This window comes from Schistocerca serialis, chromosome 4 (genome assembly GCF_023864345.2).
Source record: "Schistocerca serialis cubense isolate TAMUIC-IGC-003099 chromosome 4, iqSchSeri2.2, whole genome shotgun sequence".
Taxonomy (NCBI): Eukaryota; Metazoa; Arthropoda; class Insecta; order Orthoptera; family Acrididae; genus Schistocerca; species Schistocerca serialis.
Genome location: NC_064641.1, coordinates 231,367,018 through 231,389,840, shown reverse-complemented (window position 1 = coordinate 231,389,840; position 22,823 = coordinate 231,367,018). Strand labels below are relative to the sequence as shown.

The 22,823-nt window shown below is 44.3% G+C and overlaps 1 protein-coding gene across 1 annotated transcript in view; it reads left to right on the top strand.

The window, feature by feature from the left end:
• The first annotated feature begins 8,936 nt into the window (after positions 1-8,936).
• Positions 8,937-22,823, top strand: part of LOC126473962 (UDP-glycosyltransferase UGT5-like) — a 34,037-nt gene continuing 20,150 nt past the window's right edge. The window contains exons 1-2 of the mRNA XM_050101333.1: positions 8,937-9,068; positions 17,480-17,683. Coding sequence (XP_049957290.1) covers positions 17,501-17,683 — 183 coding nt within the window. The 5' untranslated portion in view covers positions 8,937-9,068; positions 17,480-17,500. The remainder of the gene's footprint in view (positions 9,069-17,479; positions 17,684-22,823) is intronic.

The following is a 22,823-nucleotide window of genomic DNA, read 5'->3' as shown; positions in this document are numbered from 1 at the left end:
CACTGCAGGAGAGACGCTCAGTAGCTCGGTACGGGCTTTTGTTGAAGTTTCGAGACGATACATTCACCGAGGAGTCAAGCAGTATATTGCTCCCTCCTACGTATATCTCGAGATGAGACCATGAGGATAAAATCAGAGAGATTAGAGCCCACATAGAGGCATACCGACAATCTTTCTTTCCACGAACAATAAGAGACTGGAATAGAATGGAGAACCGATGTACTCAAAGTACCCTCCGCCACAGACCGTCAGGTGGCTTGCGGAGTATAGATGTAGACAAAAAAAGAGAAAAAAGTGTACTGGGTAGTCCTCCAGCGCTAAGGTCCTGGCGACATCTTACAGGGTCGCTGATTGCAACAAGGGGTACTCTCGGGTCCATTCGCATGTCAACTATAAAATTCTATCATCACCCTCACTAAAGAGGTCGCTGTTCTTCGATACCAAGGAAGTCGTAGCCGTTGCCGCGTTCCGAGCAAGACTTTGTTCTCCAATTACAGTGGACCTCGCTGTTCGCCGATAGCACCATTTTGCTTTTCCACGAACGGAAAGAGATACATTCGCTCGCTCCATCTGGACTTCAGACGCTGTCGCCGTTACACTACCAACTGCAAAGGCGTTTCCGTTTCCTTTATTTGAACAAAAAATTAGTTAGAAGTCCTACAAGTTAAGAATTCGGCGCACAACCATTGCTTCCGGCTGGTTGCAGTTATGCAAATGATGAATAGTGTAAAACGTTTCAAGACCTTCTGTGTACGGATCAAGCGCATTGTATTGTTATGAGAAATCCAGTCAGTCAAACACCAGACATGTTCCGAGTCTGATGCTTATCTAGAAGAAGTGTAGGGATGAATACTAGACTTAGTTGTCACTGTGCGGGCAGCTTTATTCCTCTCCGTGGACCATGGAATCGCTTCACATGACATAACGTGGCGGAGGAGGACCGTCTCAGGCATGTTGCTGTGTACACAGTGCCTGCTGCGAGTATGCCTTCCCGTTGTGGGAACGAGCTCTCTTAATCGCTGGCTGCGAAACTACCGACCCTCTATACCCACGGTCTATACATGATGCACCAAACAGAGTTCCTATTACCACATATCATCTGCCCCTCCCTACAGACCGACTGCAGGGCCATGACCAAAACCTTCAGATTTTAATATTACATATCATATTGTCCACCTATCTAGAAAACCCCGAACAACCTTCAGAATTGTCTACTCTCCAATCCCGTTATCTTGTCTCTGGATAAATATAAGCCCGCATCTCGTGGTCGTGCGGTAGCGTTCTCGCTTCCCACGCCCGGGTTCCTGGGTTCGATTCCCAGCGGGGTCAGGGATTTTCTCTGCCTCGTGATGGCTGGGTGTTGTGTGATGTCCTTAGGTTAGTTAGGTTTACGTAGTTGTAAGTTCTAGGGGACTGATGACCATAGATGTTAAGTCCCATAGTGCTCAGAGCCATTTGAACCATTTATTTTTGATAAATATAAGCACCAGGATCAACAGTGTCAAACGGAGAAGCAACAATAAATTCTTCTTCATCCAGATCAAGACTAAATCCGTCGCCATCAGTGGGAGCAACAGCGCATCCACCGACATGTTGCTAATCACTCAACTAGCAACTCCTGTAAAAAGTTCCATTTTTCTGTCAAGTCTCAAATACCTGTGATGTATATATTCAGACTGAATCGACGAATGAAAATTTGTACCAAAGCCGGGTTTCGGACTCGGGTCCCCTGCTCTCTATGCAGGCGTGCTAACAACTACACCAATCTGACACAGTGGCTTTGCACAAACGCGTGGACTTCCCTAGCATGCCTCCCTGCTCGATCCAAATTCCCATTCATACCTCAGCCCATTTGGTATTCACCCTAAACTCGAACAACATTGAAAAAAAGCACTCCGTCTTCAGCCCACAAGTGGCCCATCGGGACCATCCGACCGCCGTGTTATCCTCAGTTGAGGATGCGGATAGGAGGGGCGTGTGGTTATGATGGTCTTCTTTGACCGGAGCCGCTACTATTCGGTCGAGTATCTCCTCAATTGGCATCAAGAGGCTGAGTGCACCCCGAAAAATGGCAACAGCACATGGCGGCTGGATGGTCACCCATCCGAGTGCCAGCCACGCCCGACAGTGCTTAACTACGGTGATCTCACGGGAACTGCGGCAAGGCCGTTGCCGAACAGCATTGAAGAGGATCTCTAATTGAATTGGAATAGCACCTGAACATCTAACGAAACTGGAATCCTGCCTGAAACCTACGCACAAGTGCTTTAATCAAATTAATCTACACTCCTGGAAATGGAAAAAAGAACACATTGACACCGGTGTGTCAGACCCACCATACTTGCTCCGGACACTGCGAGAGGGCTGTACAAGCAATGATCACACGCACGGCACAGCGGACACACCAGGAACCGCGGTGTTGGCCGTCGAATGGCGCTAGCAGCGCAGCATTTGTGCACCGCCGCCGTCAGTGTCAGCCAGTTTGCCGTGGCATACGGAGCTCCATCGCGGTCTTTAACACTGGTAGCATGCCGCGACAGCGTGGACGTGAACCGTATGTGCAGTTGACGGACTTTGAGCGAGGGCGTATAGTGGGCATGCGGGAGGCCGGGTGGACGTACCGCCGAATTGCTCAACACGTGGGGCGTGAGGTCTCCACAGTACATCGATGTTGTCCCCAGTGGTCGGCGGAAGGTGCACGTGCCCGTCGACCTGGGACCGGACCGCAGCGACGCACGGATGCACGCCAAGACCGTAGGATCCTACGCAGTGCCTTAGGGGTCCGCACCGCCACTTCCCAGCAAATTAGGGACACTGGTGCTCCTGGGGTATCGGCGAGGACCATTCGCAACCGTCTCCATGAAGCTGGGCTACGGTCCCGCACACCGTTAGGCCGTCTTCCGCTCACGCCCCAACATCGTGCAGCCCGCCTCCAGTGGTGTCGCGACAGGCGTGAACGGAGGGACGAATGGAGACGTGTCGTCTTCAGCGATGAGAGTCGCTTCTGCCTTGGTGCCAATGATGGTCGTATGCGTGTTTGGCGCCGTGCAGGTGAGCGCCACAATCAGGACTGCATACGACCGAGGCACACAGGGCCAACACCCGGCATCATGGTGTGGGGAGCGATCTCCTACACTGGCCGTACACCACTGGTGATCGTCGAGGGGACACTGAATAGTGCACGGTACATCCAAACCGTCATCGAACCCATCGTTCTACCATTCCTAGACCGGCAAGGGAACTTGCTGTTCCAACAGGACAATGCACGTCCGCATGTATCCCGTGCCACTCAACGTGCTCTAGAAGGTGTAAGTCAACTACCCTGGCCAGCAAGATCTCCGGATCTGTCCCCCATTGAGCATGTTTGGGACTGGATGAAGCGTCGTCTCACGCGGTCTGCACGTCCAGCACGAACGCTGGTCCAACTGAGGCGCCAGGTGGAAATGGCATGGCAAGCCGTTCCACAGGACTACATCCAGCATCTCTACGATCGTCTCCATGGGAGAATAGCAGCCTGCATTGCTGCGAAAGGTGGATATACACTGTACTAGTGCCGACATTGTGCATGCTCTGTTGCCTGTGTCTATGTGCCTGTGGTTCTGTCAGTGTGATCATGTGATGTATCTGACCCCAGGAATGTGTCAATAAAGTTTCCCCTTCCTGGGACAATGAATTCACGGTGTTCTTATTTCAATTTCCAGGAGCGTATATTGTTCCAGAGACCATTTCAAGTCCACAACATCTTTGATGTTTGTATAGGAATTTAGATTGAGGAGGGAGTCGTGCTAATGTTGTCAGCGCAATTGTGCAAAGTCAATGTGCCAGGGTGTCGTAGAGGTTAGTATATCTGCCTAGTGAGGTCACCCGTTTGATTCCTGGCTTTGGTACAATTTTAATTAGTCGCTTCAGTCTGCATATACAAAACATAAATGGTTGAGACTTGAAGAGGTCTCTGTAGCCATATAGTTTCATTTGATTAAAGTGTCTGTACCTGAGTTTCAGGCAGGACACCGTTTCATTCGATGCAGAGATGTTATTTCAATACAGTTGGAGAGCCTCTACAGTTCTTATAGAGTTTAGGGGGAATGGCAAGTGGTCTCAGTCGTGAGTGGGAATTTGGACTGTGGAGGGAGGCATGCTAGGGTAGTCCACTCGTTTGTTCAAAAGCACTGTGTCAGACTGGTGTAGTTGTCAGCACACATGCGTAGTGAGCAGGGGACCCGAATCCGAAACGCGGCTTTGATATTAATTTTCGTTCGTCGTTTCAGTCTGCATATATACTATTAATAGTGGTATATGCCTCGATGAGGACATTCGAGAAATCGTCTGCATCTGGCAACGATATCATCTTAAACACTCACATTTGGCGTCATCAACGGCACAAACAGTCTCTACGTGTACCCGTTCCAAGCTCCTGCAGTAGATAATTAGTGTTAATACGCAACACTGAAACTTCAGTAAGGGCAGGTGCTACTTTTGGGAAAGCAAGAAAAACGTGTGTCCTAGCAATCATCTTGTCTCGCGATGGACAATGCAATAAAAATATTTTGGGTATTTTCACAATTCTCTTTCTAGAGCAAAATAAGAATGGTGCAACATTGTCGTGAGTCATACTGCTCCCACCCCCCACCTCTCGCCAAAATAGGGTTATCACAAGACGAATGACAACGAATTTCTTATCTTAGCCAGTTCCTTGTGAGTTAAGATATCACACGGTGACTGCGCGCTTTCAAGACACTTGCTAATCTGTGACATAACGGCGTGATACAGCTTCCAAAGTTGTGTACATGTGGCCTAATCAGATTATGCGATCAGCAGCCCTAGTACGGAATCTGCGTGTAGCAATAGAGATGAGTTAAACTGAAAGTAAAGAGTTCCGAAATCTTTAACGCGGCGTGGAACGCTTATATAAAAGGGAGGTCGGACATCAAAAGAGGGGAGCGTTTATTGCGACCGGCAAAATATTATGTCTATTGAGATTGAAATTGAGTCTGACTGCGAAGTTAAAGCCGGCCGCTGTGGCCGAGCGGTTCTAGGCGCTTCGGTCCAGAACCGTGCTGCTGCTACGGTCGCCCATTCGAATCCTGCCTCGGGCATGGATGTGTATGATGTCCTTACGTTAGTTAGGTTTAAGTAGTTCTAAGTCTATGGGACTGATGGTCTCAGATGTTAAGTCCCATAGTGCTCAGAGACATTTAAACCAATCTGAATTTGACTGCGAAGTTATCCGAACGCCCGCAACCACCCTAGTGATCTCAACCTAATCACCACATATTTTTAAGATCCACCTGATTCCGCTGTAAAATTGTAAAATCATTCAAAGAAAGTCTTCGCTTAGGAGCGCGGAATTATCTCTAATAGAAAAAAGTGCAGGCAGCTACCGTGCATAAGAAGGGTGAGAGAACGGGTCAGCAGAGTTACAGAGCAATATCGTTAACGTCGGTTTACTGCAGAATTCTTCAGCATGTTCTAGGTTAGAATACAATAAATTTCCTTGAGGCAAAAACGCTTCTATACTCAAATCAAAAAGCAATTATAAAACATCGCTCGTATGAAACCCAGAGTGCCATTTTCTCACACGAAATTCTACGAAACACGGATGAAGGAACTGTTATTAAGTTTTATACGGTTTATGTAATCTCTGTGAAGCGTACAAGTCGGACCTTCCAGATGTGACTTCTGTATAACTATATTAACTTCACACTTAATTTTTGAATTTAAACTTCTAATGTGGAACATTTATACAATATTTTAATTGTACGACATAGGTATGTATGTTGACCAAACCAAACCAACTTTCACATACGTAGCCGTGAAAGATTGTTGCACCATTATTGAACTAATCGTTTAATATAAAGTGTACCTATCCACTGCTACTAGTACAGAGCAACACATTTCTTAACACAATGCTCTGAATACGATAGGATGTTTGACCCAACAACTATAACTGATAGACATACAGGATAAACAAGCACTACAGCTTAAGGTAATCTCCAACCTGTGAAAAATGAATAAAAACTCACCATTCCTTAAAGGCACTAAACAAAGTCTGATCATGGCTCTAAGAATGATATGACTTACCTGTGCAACAACGGAAACATAGCTCTATTCCGCAGTGCATGCCTACCTTGACTACACTCATCTGTAACAAAATGAGCTGAAAAAGATCATGCTGCTTTTGATACTGCATAATCAAATGTTGCTAGATGCAATGCGAGGGGGCCAAGCGTCATTAAACCATTCACAAATAATCGAATCACGCAATCTGCAATACATATCAAGATAACCGTGCATTAAAACTTTTGAATACGTAAATGTGGTGTGTGGAATGTGTGTGATGTAGTTGTGTATTAATCATAAACGACTGACCCAATGAGAACTAGAAAATATCAGTATATCTACAATGAAATTAACTGTCGTTCACAAGTACTGTAATTTGAATATAAAACATTCAGTACTTTAAAAAGAAAGGGGAAAAGAGTGATGTGATGCTTTCCTGAGTTCATGCATATTAAGAAGTGATTAAACTGACAATGTTCTAATAGTCAAAACATAAGATACACTACTGGCCATTAAAATTGCTACACCAAGAAGAAATGCAGATGATAAATTGGTATTCATTGGACAAATATATTATACTAGAACTGGCATGTGATTACATTTTCACGCAGTTTGGGTGCATAGATCCTGAGAATTCAGTACCCAGAACAACCACCTCTGGCCGTAATAACGGCCTTGATACGCCTAGGCATTGAGTCAAACAGAGCTTGGATGGCGTGTACAGGTACAGCTGCCCATGCAGCTTTAACACGATACCACAGTTCATCAAGAGTAGTGACTGGCGTATTGTGACGAGCCAGTTGCTCGGCCACCATTGACCAGACGTTTTCAGTTGCTGAGAGATCTGGCGAATGTGCTGGCCAGGGCAGCAGTCGAACATTTTCTGTATCCAGAAAGGCCCGTACAGGACCTGCAACATGCCGTTGTGCATTATCCTGCTGAAATGGAAGGTTTCGCAGGGATCGAATGAAGGGTAGAGCCACGGGTCGTAACACATCTGAAGTGTAACGTCCACTGTTCAAAGTGCCGTCAATGCGAACAAGAGGTGACCGAGACGTGTAACCAATGGTACCCGGGTGATACGCCAGTATGGCGATGACGAATACACGCTTAGAATGTGCGTTCACCTCGATGTCGCCAAACACGGATGCGACCATCATGATGCTGTGAACAGAACCTGGATTCATCCGAAAAAATGACGTTTTGCCATTCGTGCACCCAGGTTTGTCGTTGAGTACACCATCGCAGGCGCTCCTGTCTGTGATGCAGCGTCAAGGGTAACCGCAGCCATGGCCGCCGAGCTGATAGTCCGTGCTGCTGCAAACATCGTCGAACTGTTCGTGCAGATGGTTGTTGTTTTGCAGACGTCCCCATCTGTTGACTTAGGGATCGAGACGTGGCTGCACGATACGTTACAGCCATGCGGATAAGATGCCTGTCATCTCGACTGCTAGTGATACGAGGCCGTTGGGATCCAGTACGGCGTTCCGTATTACCCTCCTGAACCCAGCAATTCCATATTCTGCTAACAGTCATTGGATCTCGACCAACGCGAGCAGCAAAGTCGCGATACGATAAACCGCAATCGCGATAGGCTACAATCCGACCTTCATCAAAGTCGGAAACGTAATGGTAGGTATTTCTCCTCCTTACCCAAGGCATCACAACAACGTTTCACCAGGCAACGCAGGTCAACTGCTGTTTGTGTATGAGAAATCGGTTGGAAACTTTCCTCATCTCAGCACGTTGTAGGTGTCGCCACCAGCGTCAACCTTGTGTGAATGCTCTGAAAAGCTAATCATTTGCATATCACAGCATCTTCTTCCTGTCGGTTAAATTTCGCGTCTGTAGCGCGTCATCTTCGGGTGTAGCAATTTTAATGGCCAGTAGTGTATTAAATGGCGGTACACCTTGTTGACATTCCGATTGACACACCGGCCCAGTTCTAACCTTCTCTATTCTGAGAACTTTTCTAAAAATATAAATGTGTACAATAAAATTATTCCGCAGTTCAACAGGGCCTGAATATGTGGCAACAACATGAACTTTGGTATTCAAAGAGGCTCTTCTACGCATGTACTCTGGAAAGATGCTCTCTGTGACAAATATTACGAACAAAACCGCCACCTCTCATAATACAGAAACAGACCGCAGTACGCCTAAGAATGTCTTTATCTTACTGAAAACCCCATCGTGATCTCTTTCTGTCAGTTTGCGAACTGTTCCGCTGTATCTCGGGACAAAAACATATTTTAATCGATCTTCACACATGTCTTGACTGACGAAAGCACGACCTCTGTAAACCAGGAGTCAGCAGTCTGTAGCGAAGGCTCCTGATTACCAAAAGCAGAAGTGTAACGAGAGAGTTGTGGAGTTAAGCTTTTACGAAAACAGTAACGTTACCAGCCAATGAAAGCTTCACCACAGCTTTACCCTTAACGGCACACTGTAAGCAAACTACTAGATCACTTTCTTAGCTGTCACTGTTTTAACAACAGCAAACGGCCAATTTTAAAATAATCTTAATTTCTCATTTCAGTTATAACATCCAGCGTTGTAGTAATTACGTCGTTAACTCTGAATTAAAACTTCCGGGATGAGAGTCCGTGGTCTAAACATGGGTCATGTAACCTTACACTGAAAGCTGTAAATATTCGCCGTGTCATGGTGACGATTCCCAAACCAGGCGAAGATAAATGTCTGAGCGTAAACTAGCGTGAGCTGACAATTCCACCAGCCAGTGATAGCAAGGTGCTTCTTCCCGATGATACAGCGATTTTGACGCCGCCGAGTACGTCATCTGGCAAAGACATTCGGTGCGAGATAAATGGCTGAACGTGTGCACGCAGCAGCCAGTTGCTCCAGAGGCTGTTTCGACGCCCATATTGGCACCATCGGTGCAAGTGCAACATCGTTCTCTTCAGCTCCTGAAATCGCCTTCATATAAGTAGCTGCAGTGCTCTTTATTTCATCAGATCGCGCGCTGCTTGTTTCCATGCGTTTATTCCGTAAGTTATCAGAGATTTGATCGTTGCTTTGAGCTCCTCTGTGCTGCGTGCTTCCAGAGACTACAGAAACATCACCCGGTTCACTAAATTTCTCAGACTCTATATCAATGTGTAGACGAGGCAGATTTGACACAGTTTCATTGAAAACGAGGTTCTCAGGAGTGTATTCATGCCACCCACCTCTCCATCCATACAGTCGCCCAGTGCTCACCTACGAAAGAAGTACTGAGCATTTCTAGACTGAAGGAAATTTCTGGAGATTTACCATTGCTCAGATGACACTATAAGACCACAAATTTTTTCAATACGAGGAGAAGCGCTGTCGATGTGCTGCGTTACTCTCATTAGTTTGCCTCATTGTTGTTTGTTATTTGTTCACCCTCTGATTTGTTATTAATTCTTGTCGACGCTAAAAAATATTTGCTCTCTTACTTACGCTTAGGCCATTACGTCATCATTTCTAATAATAGTTTATTTTGTGTCGTGACATACGTATCTAATAGCTCTTTCCTCCGCTCCTCTTCCTTGCTTATTTACACAATAAAGAACTGCATACTACGTGTCAAAGTGACGGTTCAGGTCGGACATGGATGTGTGTGATATCCTTAGGTTAGTTAGGTTTAAGTAGTTCTAAGATCTAGGGGAATGATGACCTCAGAAGTTAAGTCCCATAGTGCTTACAGCCATTTTAACCATTTTTTTGACGGTTCAGGAACGCCACCTTTTACCTTTTCTATTCCAGTCACGGATACTTCGCGGATCGATGATTGATTGCACACACCGAGTGAGGTGGCGCAGTGGCTAGCACACTGGACTCGCATTCGGGAGGGCGACGGTTCAATCCCACGTTCGGCTATCCTGACTTAGGTTTTCCGTGATTTTCCTAATTCGCTCCAGGCAAATACCGGGATGGTTCCTTTTAAAGGGCACGGCCGACTTCCTTCCCCGTCCCTCCCTAATCCGATGAGAAATATGACCTCGCTGTCTGGTCTCCTCCCCCAAACAACCCAACCCAACCCATTGATTGCACAGTTCCGAACATACCCTTATCTCCTTAGTTAATGATTAGTCACCGCGCGATATGTACATTTAACATTATGAAATTTGGTGGCGGAAATCACTACCACACATTAGGGCCTATACAACACTAACGCAAATGAAACATAACGTATCGCTTTTATTTCATGTCTGGGACTGCCTAGAGTGGAAATTTTATGTGACATATTATGGGAAAACGGCTCTGTCCTTTCTCGTCGTGTATTAGATGAAGTAACCAATACTGTGCCATTATTGAGAGATATAATTCATACTACCGAAACAGGGAAACATTTCCTGGGGGCTCACTAACCATAGCTAACACTTGGTTCAAGAATCATCATAGAAGGTTGTACACATGGAAGAAGCCTGGAGATACTAGAAGGTTTCAGGTAGATAATATATTGGTAAGACAGAGATTTGGGAACCAGGTTTTAAATTGTAAGACATTTCCAGGGGCAGATGTGGACTCTGACCACAATCTATTGGTTATGAACTGTAGATTAAAACTGAAGAAACTGCAAAAAGGTGGGAATTTAAGGAGATGGGATCTGCATAAACTGACAGAACCAGAGGTTGTAGAGAGTTTCAGGGAGAGCATTAGGGAACGATTGCCAATAAAAATGGGGGAAAGAAATAAAGAAGAAGAATAATGGGTAGCTTTGAGAGATGAAATAGTGAAGGCAGCAAGTCATCAAGTAGGTAAAAAGACGAGGGCTACTAGAAATCCTTGGGTAACAGAAGAGATATTGAATTTAATTGATGAAAGGAGAAAATACAAAAATGCTGTAAATGAAGCAGGCAAGAAGCAATACAAACGTCTCAAAAATGAGATCGACAGGAAGTGCAAAATGGCTAAGCAGGGATGGCTAGAGGGCAAATGTAAGGATGTAGAGGTATATATCACTAGCGGTAAGATAGATACTGCCCACAGGAAAATTAAAGAGACCTTTGGAGAAACGAGAACCACTAATATGAATATCAAGAGCTCAGATGGAAACCTATTTCTAAGCAAAGAAGGGAAAGCCGAAAGGTGGAAGGAGTATACAGAGGGTCTAAACAAGGGCGATGTTCTTGAGGACAATATTATGCAAAGGGAAGAGAATGTAGATGAAGATGATATAGGAGATACTGCGTGAAGAGTTTGACAGAGCACTGAAAGACCTAAGTCGAAACAAGGCTCCGGGGATAGACAACATTCCATTAGAACTACTGACAGCCTTGGGAGAGCCAGCCCTGACAAAACTCTACCAATTGGTGATCAAGATATATGAGACAGGTGAAACACCTTCAGACTTCAAGAAGAATATAATAATTCCAATCCCAAAGAAAGCTAATGTTGACAGATGTGAAAATTACCGAACGATCAGTTTAATAAGCCACGGCTGGAAAATACTAACACGAATTCTTTACAGACGAATGGAAAAACTGGTAGAAGCCGACCTCGGGGAAGATCAGTTTGGATTCCGTAGAAATGGTGGAACTTGTGAGGCAATATTGATCCTACGACTTATCTTAGAAAATAGATTAAGGAGAGGCCAACCTACGTTTGTAGCATTTGTAGACTTAGAGAAAGTTTTTGCAATGTTGACTGGAAGACTCTCTTTCAAATTCTTAAGGTGGCAGGGGTAAATTACAGGGAGCGAAAGGCTATTTACAATTTCTATAGAAACCAGATGGCAGTTATAAGAGTCAAGGGGCATGAAGGGGAAGCAGTGGTTGGGAAGGGAGTGAGACAGGGTTGTAGCTTATCCCCGATGTTACACAATCTGTATATTGAGCAATCAGTAAAGGAAACAAAAGAAAAATTCAGAGTAGGAATTAAAATCCATGGAGAAGAAATAAAAACTTTGAGGTTCGCCGATGACATTGTAATTCTGTCAGAGACAGCAAAGGACCTGGAAGAGCATTTGAACAGAATTGACAGTGTCTTGAATGGAGGATATAAGATGAACATCAACAAAAGCAAAACGATGATAATGGAATGTAGTCGAATTAAATCGGGTGATGCTGAGGGAATTAGATTAGGAAATGAGACGCTTAAATTAGTAAAGGATTGCTATTTGGGGAGCAAAATAACTGATGATGGTCGAAGTAGAGGGGATATAAAATGTAGACTGGCAATGGCAAGGAAAGCATCTCTGAAGAAGAGAAATTTGTTAACATCGAGTATAGATTTAAGTGTCAGGAAGTCGTTTCAGAAAGTATTTGTATGGAGTGTAGCCATGTATGGAAGTGAAACATGGACGATAAATAGTTAGGACAAGAAGAGAATAGAAGCTTTCGAAATGCGGTGCTACAGAAGAACGCTGAAGATTAGATGGGTAGATCACATAACTAATGAGGAGGTATTGAATAGAATTGGTGAGAGAGAAATTTATGGCACAACTTGACTAGAAGAAGGGATCGCTTGGTAGGACATATTCTGAGGCATCAAGGGATCACCAGTTTACTATTGGAGGGCAGCGTGGAGGATAAAAATCGTAGAGGGAGATCAAGAGATGAGCACACTAAACAGATTCAGAAGGATGGAGGTTGCAGTAGGTACTGGGAGATGAAGAAGCTAGCACAGGATACAGTAGCATGGAGAGCTGCATCAAACCAGTCTCTGGACTGAAGACCAGAACAACAATAACATTTCTGTGTGATATGTATTCACCTGCGAAGTTAATTTACCCTTAGTAACACACTAAAGATGACAGTTTGTTAGATATAAGTAACAACGATCAATTCCAGTGTCTAACAATACAAAAACTGATGAAAACATATAAACTCATTAGCTTCAACTTTTGTTGTAAGTCCACCAGAGTGGGGTGCCTCTGCCTTCTGCAATAACAATAATAATTCACTAATAAGGGCCGTGCGGGGTAGCCGTGCGGTCTAGGGCGTTTTGTCACGGTTCGCGCGACTCCCCCGTCGGTGGTTCGAGTCATCCCTCGGGCATGGGTGTGTGTGTTGTCCTGAGCGTAAGTTAGTTTAAGTTAGAATAAGTATTGCGTAAGCCTAGGGATCGATGACCTCAGCAGTTTGGTCCCATAGTCCTTACCACAAATTTCCAAATTTCACTAACAATAAATGAGTTTTTCCACAGTCTGGTAGAGATGGCAATTGTCACCAGCTGCCTGTTCAGCCTACTGACCATCAGTGGTAACGCGTTCGAGGCTTTCCTACAGTTTCGTTCTTGGCAGTTACAGCTCGCTCAAAGAAAGATAAAAAAGAAAAACTAGACGAAAATTTGTTGTTATCCAGTGAAATTTGGCCTAACTTTCACCACATTCTTCGCACTGGGAGACGGGAGCTGGAGCACACGGCGAGCGCGATGCTGCAATCGTAACAGACTTTCTCATTGCTGAAATGTTGATTAAGGCTGAAGGCTTGTGACGTGAAAATAAGAGCAGTTGTAGCTTAAACACTAAACGACCATTTTAGATTCTGAAAACTAATACAATACTTGACTTACAACCTACATGTGAATTAATCTGAGTATTATCGTTGTTTAAGGGAACTCAGATGGATTTAGACACAATTTGAGAGCCATACCAGGAAATCGACGGTCGACAACAGAATTGCCAACATTTCCCATCACGTTGCCATGTCTCAGCTGCACTAACAGCAGGAAGGATACATTTCTACAGTCGACATGTTTCGTGAGTGTATGCAAACGTCTAGCAGCGCAACTTGAAAGATCTCATGCATAAGATTCTCGCTCCGACGTTAATGGCAGTTGACAAATCAATGGTAAATGGCTGTTTTACCGTACAATATAATGCTATGGAAAGTACGTTCTATAGTCAGTAATAAAAACAGATTACTTTCATTTATGAACGTGCAGCATATAGCAATATACGCAGTGAGACGCGCTTAGCTCTACTGACTTACATCGCCATATCCAGCTCGAACATTGTGCGCGGTGACAGCGAAGACTGGTATGGAGGAAAAGCGCTTCTAATTAAACATGAGATCCTAAATAAAATTTTTAAATCAGGCATGCAGAATTTCAATACGCAGGTGTCTCCATTCTCTCAGATACTGGAAACTTTGACATAATTTCTGTATTCAGGGCACCACATAATGATATAACTAAAGTCCATCTGGGTACTCTCGTAAGTTCCGGTACTAACTCAAAATTAATAACGCAGGACTTCAATGCACATCATCTTGCGTCGGACTAACGTCGAGAAGACAGATTTGGCAGATTAATCGCAGAGATCACTGATGAAAGTAACTCGATGATACTCAACAACGGGAGACCAACACTAAATAATAGTCCAAAGCAAGGGAGTAGTGCAGCCGAACTGTGTCTTGTATCTTCATCCATCTTCGAACCATCCTCCGATGTTTAACAGAAAGTCCTGATAGGTTGCTTACATACGAGTATAACGTGTAGGAGGAGTGTCTTTATCACAGTCATATTCAGTACCCTTATCAAACCCTCCACAATTACGATACTGATTACTTCCATGTTTAAGTCTCAAATAGTTCAGGCTTGGTAAGACGGATGGTATGAATGGCTTCACCTGGCGCCTTACTCCATGAATAGAAACGTAGCCTGATTTTTTCTTTCTTTTTCCTTTTTTGGAGGGGGGGGGGGGGAGGACTTCACTGTTAGCAAACGTACTGGGATAGGCTTTTTGATGTCCTACTGTAATGTACGCTGCACTGGTTATGTCCAAACTTTCTTCTACAGACACAGTAAAGTCCCCATCTTGGGTGATACCTCGTCACGCCGTCATGAAAGACCGAACATAAGCCTGTATGTTATTACTCTGAAAAACTGAACTAAAGCGTTTGCCCCTTAAGCAGGGAAACTTTCTGCTTTTAGTCTACTGTAGTTTTTGATGTATTTGGTTCAACTGGCTCTGAGCACTATGGGACTTAACATCTGAGGTCATCAGTCCCCTAGAACTTAGAACTACTTAAACCTAACTAACCTAAGGACATCACACATGTACATGCCCGAGGCAGGATTCGAACCTGCGACCGTAGCGGTCGCTCGGCTCCAGACTGTAGCGGCCAGAACAGCACGGCCACTTCGGCCGGCTCTGTGAGTTCTCCTCAGATCTTGCCGTCTCGACATCTTCATCTTGCACCAGGCTGTTATCGACTATGTTCACAGTATTTAAAGTGTGTACTATCATAGCACTTAATTCTGTAGCTGGTAATTGACTGTTACCGCTATTCAGTTCACTATTTGTGTTATCGCCATCGCCACCGTCCATGGAGACGAAAAAATGGTTCAAATGGCTCTGAGCACTATGGGACTTAACATCTGAGGTCATCAGTCCCCTAGAACTTAGAACTACTTAAACCTAACTAAACTAAGGACATCACACACATCCATGCCCGAGGCAGGATTCGAACCTGCGACCGTAGCGGTCGCACGGCTCCAGACTGAAGCGCCTAGAACCGCTCGGCCACTCCGGCCGCCCCATGGAGACGATTAGTCATTAATTTTGCAGAGAGGAGTTTAGATTTTACGTCTTCCGCACACATGAAGTAAACAAGGAAACCGAACTGTTGTCGCTAGCATAGTACTGCTGTTTCACGTCTGCCAAGGCGTGAGGCGAACTTAGCCTTAGAAGACGTGTTGGCAAACTCCCAGTGATACGTCAGGCAAATCGCTATACCAGCTTAACATGACTGGCGGTGATAGATGACGACTACGCAGCAGAACCGGTCGTCCCTCAACTACGCCTTACACGCCACACATAATTACAAGAAAACTGCCTGTGCTCCTATAACTTCGACAGTACGGCCAACCTTGTAGTGTTCCAGCCCACTTCCGCGTTAGGATGGCGCGCAACACGTTTCCAGCGGCAATATATTGGTCAATACTGCCTCTTCTACGGAATGTCTCCAGGGCTCTGAGCTTCTACTTGTGAAGCACGTGAGATGTGTCGTACACGCAGAGGCCGTCCGAGACGTGCAGGCACTGAAATCACACATTAATGCTGGCTTTCAACCATTCGTCCTGCTCTAGGCTGACATGCGCCGTGTTGCCCACAGAAGTGTACTGCACATTGTAACATCGTCTCTACCTTGGGACGCGTGTATTTGTGAACTTGTATTCGATACCTTGCCTTTGTTCCTCATAGCTACGGCAATCTCTGTGGTTTGGATCCACTGCTCGAACAGATATATTTTATTTTTAACTGGGGCAGCCATAGTTATAACAGTTATGCGTGACTGACTGACAGTTCACACCGTACAACAAATTTTTAAAAAAAATGAGAGTTAAAACTTTTAGAATATAAAACAATGAAAAGTCGCTCTAGGTGAATTTATTTAAGTCGCTTAGAGATCCATACAATCTGTTCCGCAACTCTTCTGGTGCATATGTCCACAGGAAATTTTTGAGATTAATGCTTTGATAACTTAAGGTATCTAAGATATCTTACAGTACTGAATGCACAGACTTAACCAAGGGAAAAAATGTTCCGCATCTAGTTTTCCATGGTTAAGTATGTTCATTCAGTACTTAAAGATCTCTAAGATAACTTCAATTCCCCATCATCAAGGCATCAATTAAAAAAAAATTTTGTACAGATATACACCAGAAGATGCGACTTAGAAGTTGCGAAACCGGTTGTATGGGTCTTTAAGCGACTTAAATAAGTACACATACATCAAACTATTGGACTTTCCATTCAGTTTTTATTTTAATTGTGCTAACACCTGTTTTTTCAACATCTGTTGCCCTGTGTGAATTGTCAATCAAACATTGTTCAAAATCACTGTCCGTATGAGCACTGACAATGTCATACTTTCTTAGATTGCACCGTAAGTCAGTGACTACCTATTCTAAACACACTGGATTTCTGGCAGTCGAGATGATTTCAATCCTTGACCACTGTGTCACTAAGTCTGATCCCACCCATCACGTGTTATAAGAGCATCACTACATTGAGTATCACTACATCGCTTGCGAGCTTGGTAGCGGGTTCATTTCACATCTGAGTGCTCGCGTGCTTCTCTGAACAAAAAAAATGGTTCAAATGTCTCTGAGAACTATGGGACTTAACTTCTGAGGTCATGAGTCCCCTAGAACTTAGAACTACTTAAACCTAACTAACCTAAGGACATCACACACATCCATGCCCGAGGCAGGATTCGCACCTGCGACCGTAGCGGTCGCGCGGTTCCAGACTGTAGCGCCTAGAACAGCTCGGCCACGCCGGCTGGCCCTTCTCTGAACCTATGTGTCAAATAATGTAAATAATTTTACAGTTTTCTGAAGGTGCATATCCTTAAGCTAAATCACAATACGCCTTCTGTCGATATCATCACTCTTTACCTCTCCTGTGATCATTAATACAGTATTTTGTTGTCGTATGCATCTATGTAGCATTACACTGGAACTGTGCTGGTGTTTGCAGGTATAAGTTGACATACCCACAATGACGAACTTCGCAACTCTGTTCTTGCTGTTGACTATGGCAGCCCGAATGGCAAACTCGGCCAGGATTCTGGGCATCATCCCCACGCCCTCCATCAGCCACCAGCTCCCATTCCGACTGGTAGCTCTCGAGCTCGTCAAGAGAGGCCACCAGGTCACACTAATGACTACTGATCCCCTAAGGGTAAGTACCTCGTTGACTAATCGGAAGAAAAGCGTAGCTTATGAAAACCACAAGATTTAGAGTAGCTTCTTGTTTTTGGCATGGAATTATGACATTTTGCTAGTTACCTCAATTAATGCCATAATATGTTCATCAAAATTTATGTTATTAACAAGACTTTTCCAAATTGGCTTTAGTGCAGGTAGCTTCCTCAGTGTAAATGCTATTACCAATGAATTATGTAAAAAAGTGAAAAACACGAATTTTAGTCCCCGCCGACTTGATATGCAACTATGCCCACTGACTGCTACTTCATCTTCCTCGTAGGGCCTTATTGGAAGACTGTGGAGACTTCTCGTAGAACATCACTGCCTTAGCTGTTAGTCTCATTTTATTTTTTATTTATTTTCCATGTCCCTTCGGACCCAGGAAAGTTGGTCCGAACCTCTCAGTCGTAGTTTACAGAATGGTGATTAGCAAAGTTATAGACAAAAGAAACCGAACAATTTATAAACCCCGAGTAAGAAACATATTACATATAAAAGTTCTCAACTCCAGTACACAACAGGAGTAGTAGGACACGAGGCAGCCTTTCAACTTAGATTTGGACTTGGGGTCACTTAAGTTTTTCAGATTCACAGGAAACCTACTGAAAATGGAAACTGCTGAATAGTGTACATCTCTCTGTAGAATCCTTACCGAAGAGTTACCAATTGCAAATCGTTCTTCCATTTAGTGCTACAGAATGAATGTTGCGGTTTCTCCTGAATGAGTAATATTTATCAATATGTCAACACTGCCTTTTCAAAATGAGTCCGTTACTTTTCTTTAAAGAAGTTCCACAGCTGGCTTCCCGACTCTGATATGGTCCCACTTACTGTCTTCCCACCGAGGACAAACAGCCGATATTTGCTGGGATCGAAATCAGGCCCTCACATATGTAAGCGAACATCACTTAACATTGTACACGGCCAGGGAAAAAAAATTGGTACACCCTTTTAGAGGTTTCCAATTCACTCAAGATTTATTGTCGCAGTAGTGCATATGGAATACGTGATATGATTACATTTACAAATCAATAGCACTACCGTTTCTGAGGTTTATCGACCCATACTGAAACACCAATACTAGTATGTGGTGTAACTTCCATGGGCGGTAATGCAGGCGCTGACTTCGGCATCCAGTCGATTGTACAGAAGGAGAATGCTGTTCTGGGATACGTTGTGCCACTCCTGGCCGACCTGTTCAAATAGTTCTGTAAGAGTTGTTGGTGGACGAGCCGCACGAGTCACTTCTCGTCCTATCATACCCCAAGCGTGTTCGATTGCAGAAGATCCGAGGCTGTACTGGCCAGGGAAGTTCTGCACGTCTTGAAGAGCACGTTGGGTTACACGAACAGTTTGAGGGTAAGCTTCATCCTGTTGGAACCACATATCACGTTCCTGTTGCAAGAACGGAACGTACCGAGCACTGGTTAGCGTCTCTTCCAGAAACACAGCGAACGAGAGTCGTAGGTTATCGCACGCCAGGCCATAAGACCTCGGAATGGGGTCAGTGTGTCTCGGACGAATGCACTCTACGAGACAGTGTTCACCAAATCTACGTCGTACGCGAAAATGATCATCAGTTGCGTGCAGGCACAAACTGCTTTCATCGCTGAGGTCCACGGCACGCCATTCCATCTTCCAAGTAACCCTCTGACGACACCATTCGCGCAGTGCAAGTCGATGCTGTGGCGTGAGTATAAGAGGGGCTAGAAGTGTGCGTGCCCACGGTCCAACAGTTAGTGCTGACACTTTTAGACTGACAAGCCCTGTTACTTGTGCCGTGTTACCTATACGAGCTGCCACTGCTGCCTTTACGATACGACGATCCTGGCTCGCGTCTGTGCTGCGTGGACGTCCAGAACTCGTCTACGGATGTGGAAATGCTCACGTGACCACCGATGCCAACATTGCTGCACGCAGCTTGTGTGGTAATTCTCCGACAGGCCCATCCCGCCACGCAGAGGGCCACAATTTGACCACTTCCAAACTCACTCAGTTGCCTGTAGGAAGCATGAATGCGACCTTGCAACATGGTTGCCTGCTTGTTTCACAATTGCACCACACTGAGCCTTATGGCCGTGAGCAGTCCCTATTAAAGGCTAGACACTAATGGAGTTCTGGTAGCTATGCCACTACAGTATATGTTGGCGGACGACGTTGAAACCGTTATTACTACGTCTACCATCTCCCAGGTGGCATATACCGTCGTCGGATCAAAAACGACGTCGTTTTTCGAGGTATACTAATTTTTTTCCGGCAGTGTGCATTAAAACCACCTGAAATAAAACTTGCCGTTTAAGGACAATGCTGCTACCTCCTGAGTTACTAAAATATTGAGAAGGAAATTAAAGTTCAGGGAGAAGAAATAAATATTTTGAGGTTTGTTGGTGAGTAATCCTGTCAGAGATAGCAAGTACAGTTGAACACTTTGGACAGTGTCTTGAAAGGAGGATATAAAATGAACATTAGCAAAAGCAAAAGCAAGGTAATGGAATGTGGTCTAACTAAATCAGGCGACGTTGAGGAAATTATGTTAGGAAATGAGTCAATAAAGGTAGTAGATGATTTTTGCTATATGAGCAGTAAAGTAACTGATGATGGCCAAAGTAGAGAGGACATAAAATGTAGACTGGAAATGGCAAGAAATGTGTTTCTGAGGAAGAGAGATTCGTTGACGTCTATTGAAGTGTGAGGAAGTCTTTTCTGAAAGGATTTGTCTCGAGTGTAGTCTCCTACGGAAGTGAAACATGGACGATAAGCAGTTTCAAAAAGCAGAGAATAGAAGCTTTTGAAATTGGTGCTACAGAAGAATGCTGACGATTAGATGGGTAGATTACGTAACTAATGAGAAGGTACTGGATATAACTGGGAAGAAAAGAAATTTATAGCATAGCTTTAATAAAAGAAGGAATCGCTTGATACCACACATTCAGAAACATCGAGGTGTAGTCAGTTTAGTGTCGGTGTTGGTAGTAAAAATTGTAGAGGGAGACCAAGATTCGAGTACAATAAACGGATTCAAATATATGTGGGTTGCAGTAGTTATTTGGAGATAAGGAAGCTTGCACAGGATGGACTGAAGAACAGAACCACTTAAGGGGCTATCAACGATCCAGCCTGCCGTGAAAACATTTAGGTAACTAACATACATAAACATCCATTTAATTTTATACTTATTTAGCTTAATTTACCTGAGAATAGTTAAATGAACATTTAAATTAGAAACATTTCTAATTTTGACTCACGGTCTAGGCTCTCAGTGCTAACAGTAACAATCCTTTGTTATAACGACTGTACTTGGCTGAATGATGTTTGTGTGAAGAAGAGAGGGAAAAGAGAAAAGATTACACCTTTTCTACCATTATCAATCTTGTATTCTATAGGTAAACAGGTAGCTGACCGAATGGGACAGGAATCGGTTGAAGTGATGTACATGTACAGACAAACAAATGATTACAATTTCAGAACAATTGGATGATTTGTTCAAGAGAAATAGCTTCGCAATGTAAGTCAATAATGCATTGGACCACCTCTGGCCATCAAGCAACCAGTTTTTCGGCTTGGAGTTGTCGGATGTCCTCCTTAGGGATACCGTGCCAAATTTGTCCAATTGGCGCGCTGGGTCGCCAAACTCCCGATATGTTTGGAGGGCCATGGCCATAATGCTTCAAACGTTTCAATTGGCGAGAGATCCCATGATCTTGCTGGTCAAGGCAGAGTTTGCTAAGTACGAAGACAAGCAGTGGAAACCATCGCAGTGTGCGGCTTTATCTACTGAAATGTTAGCCCAGGATGGCTTGCCGTAAGGAGCAACAAAATCAGGAGTACCATATCCTCGACGTACCACTGTGGTGTAGAGGTGCCGGGGATGACAACCAAAGGGGTCCTGCTGGAACCCTCTGCCAGGCACTTAAATGTGATTTGCAGAGTATCCACGTAGATGTAGATGTAGGAAAGAAAATGACAACCCAGCCCATCACTCTTGTTTGTCGCGGCGTATGGAAGATGAGAGACAGGCTGGTATCCGACCGCGGTCTGGCGCTTCTCCAGACACGCCATCGCCGGTAAACGGGGCTCAGTTCGAAGCGGGACTCGTCACTGAAGACAATTCTACTCCTTTCAATGAGATTCCAGACCAGAGCAGACGCAGATAGAGTACCTAAATTTTAGTGCTTGTAGGTACTTAGGAAGCTTTTGTTAAAGTTAATCGCTGTGCACTCTAAGATATTCTGAAGGTAGCATGGATAAACTATGGGGAGCAAAACATTATCTACTACTTGCTACAGGAATCAGCTTGTAGTGTTTAAAGTTATGAAAGGCAAGCAGTAGTCGGGAAGAGAGGTGAGACAGGATTGTAACCTATTCCTGATGTTATTCAATCTGTACATTCATCAGGCTGATAAAGAAACCAAGAAGAAATTTCTAAAAGGGATTAAGGTTAGTCTTCAAGAAGGGTCGTCGAGCAGATGCGCAAAACTATAGACCTATATCTCTTACGTCGATCTCTTGTAGAATTTTAGAACATGTTTTTTGCTCGCGTATCATGTCATTTCTGGAAACCCAGAATCTACTATGTAGGAATCAACATGGATTCCGGAAACAGCGATCGTGTGAGACCCAACTCGCCTTATTTGTTCATGAGACCCAGAAAATGTTAGATACAGGCTCCCAGGTAGATGCTATTTTTCTTGACTTCCGGAAGGCGTTCGATACAGTTCCGCACTGTCGCCTGATAAACAAAGTAAGAGCCTACGGAATATCAGACCAGCTGTGTGGCTGGATTGAAGAGTTTTTAGCAAACAGAACACAGCATGTTGTTATCAATGGAGAGACGTCTACAGACGTTAAAGTAACCTCTGGCGTGCCACAGGGGAGTGTTATGGGACCATTGCTTTTCACAATATATATAAATGACTTAGTAGATAGTGTCGGAAGTTCCATGCGGCTTTTCGCGGATGATGCTGTAGTATACAGAGAAGTTGCTGCATTAGAAAATTGTAGCGAAATACAGGAAGATCTGCAGCGGATAGGCACTTGGTGCAGGGAGTGGCAACTGACCCTTAACATAGACAAATGTAATGTATTGCGAATACATTTGATTTGAAGTGGAATGA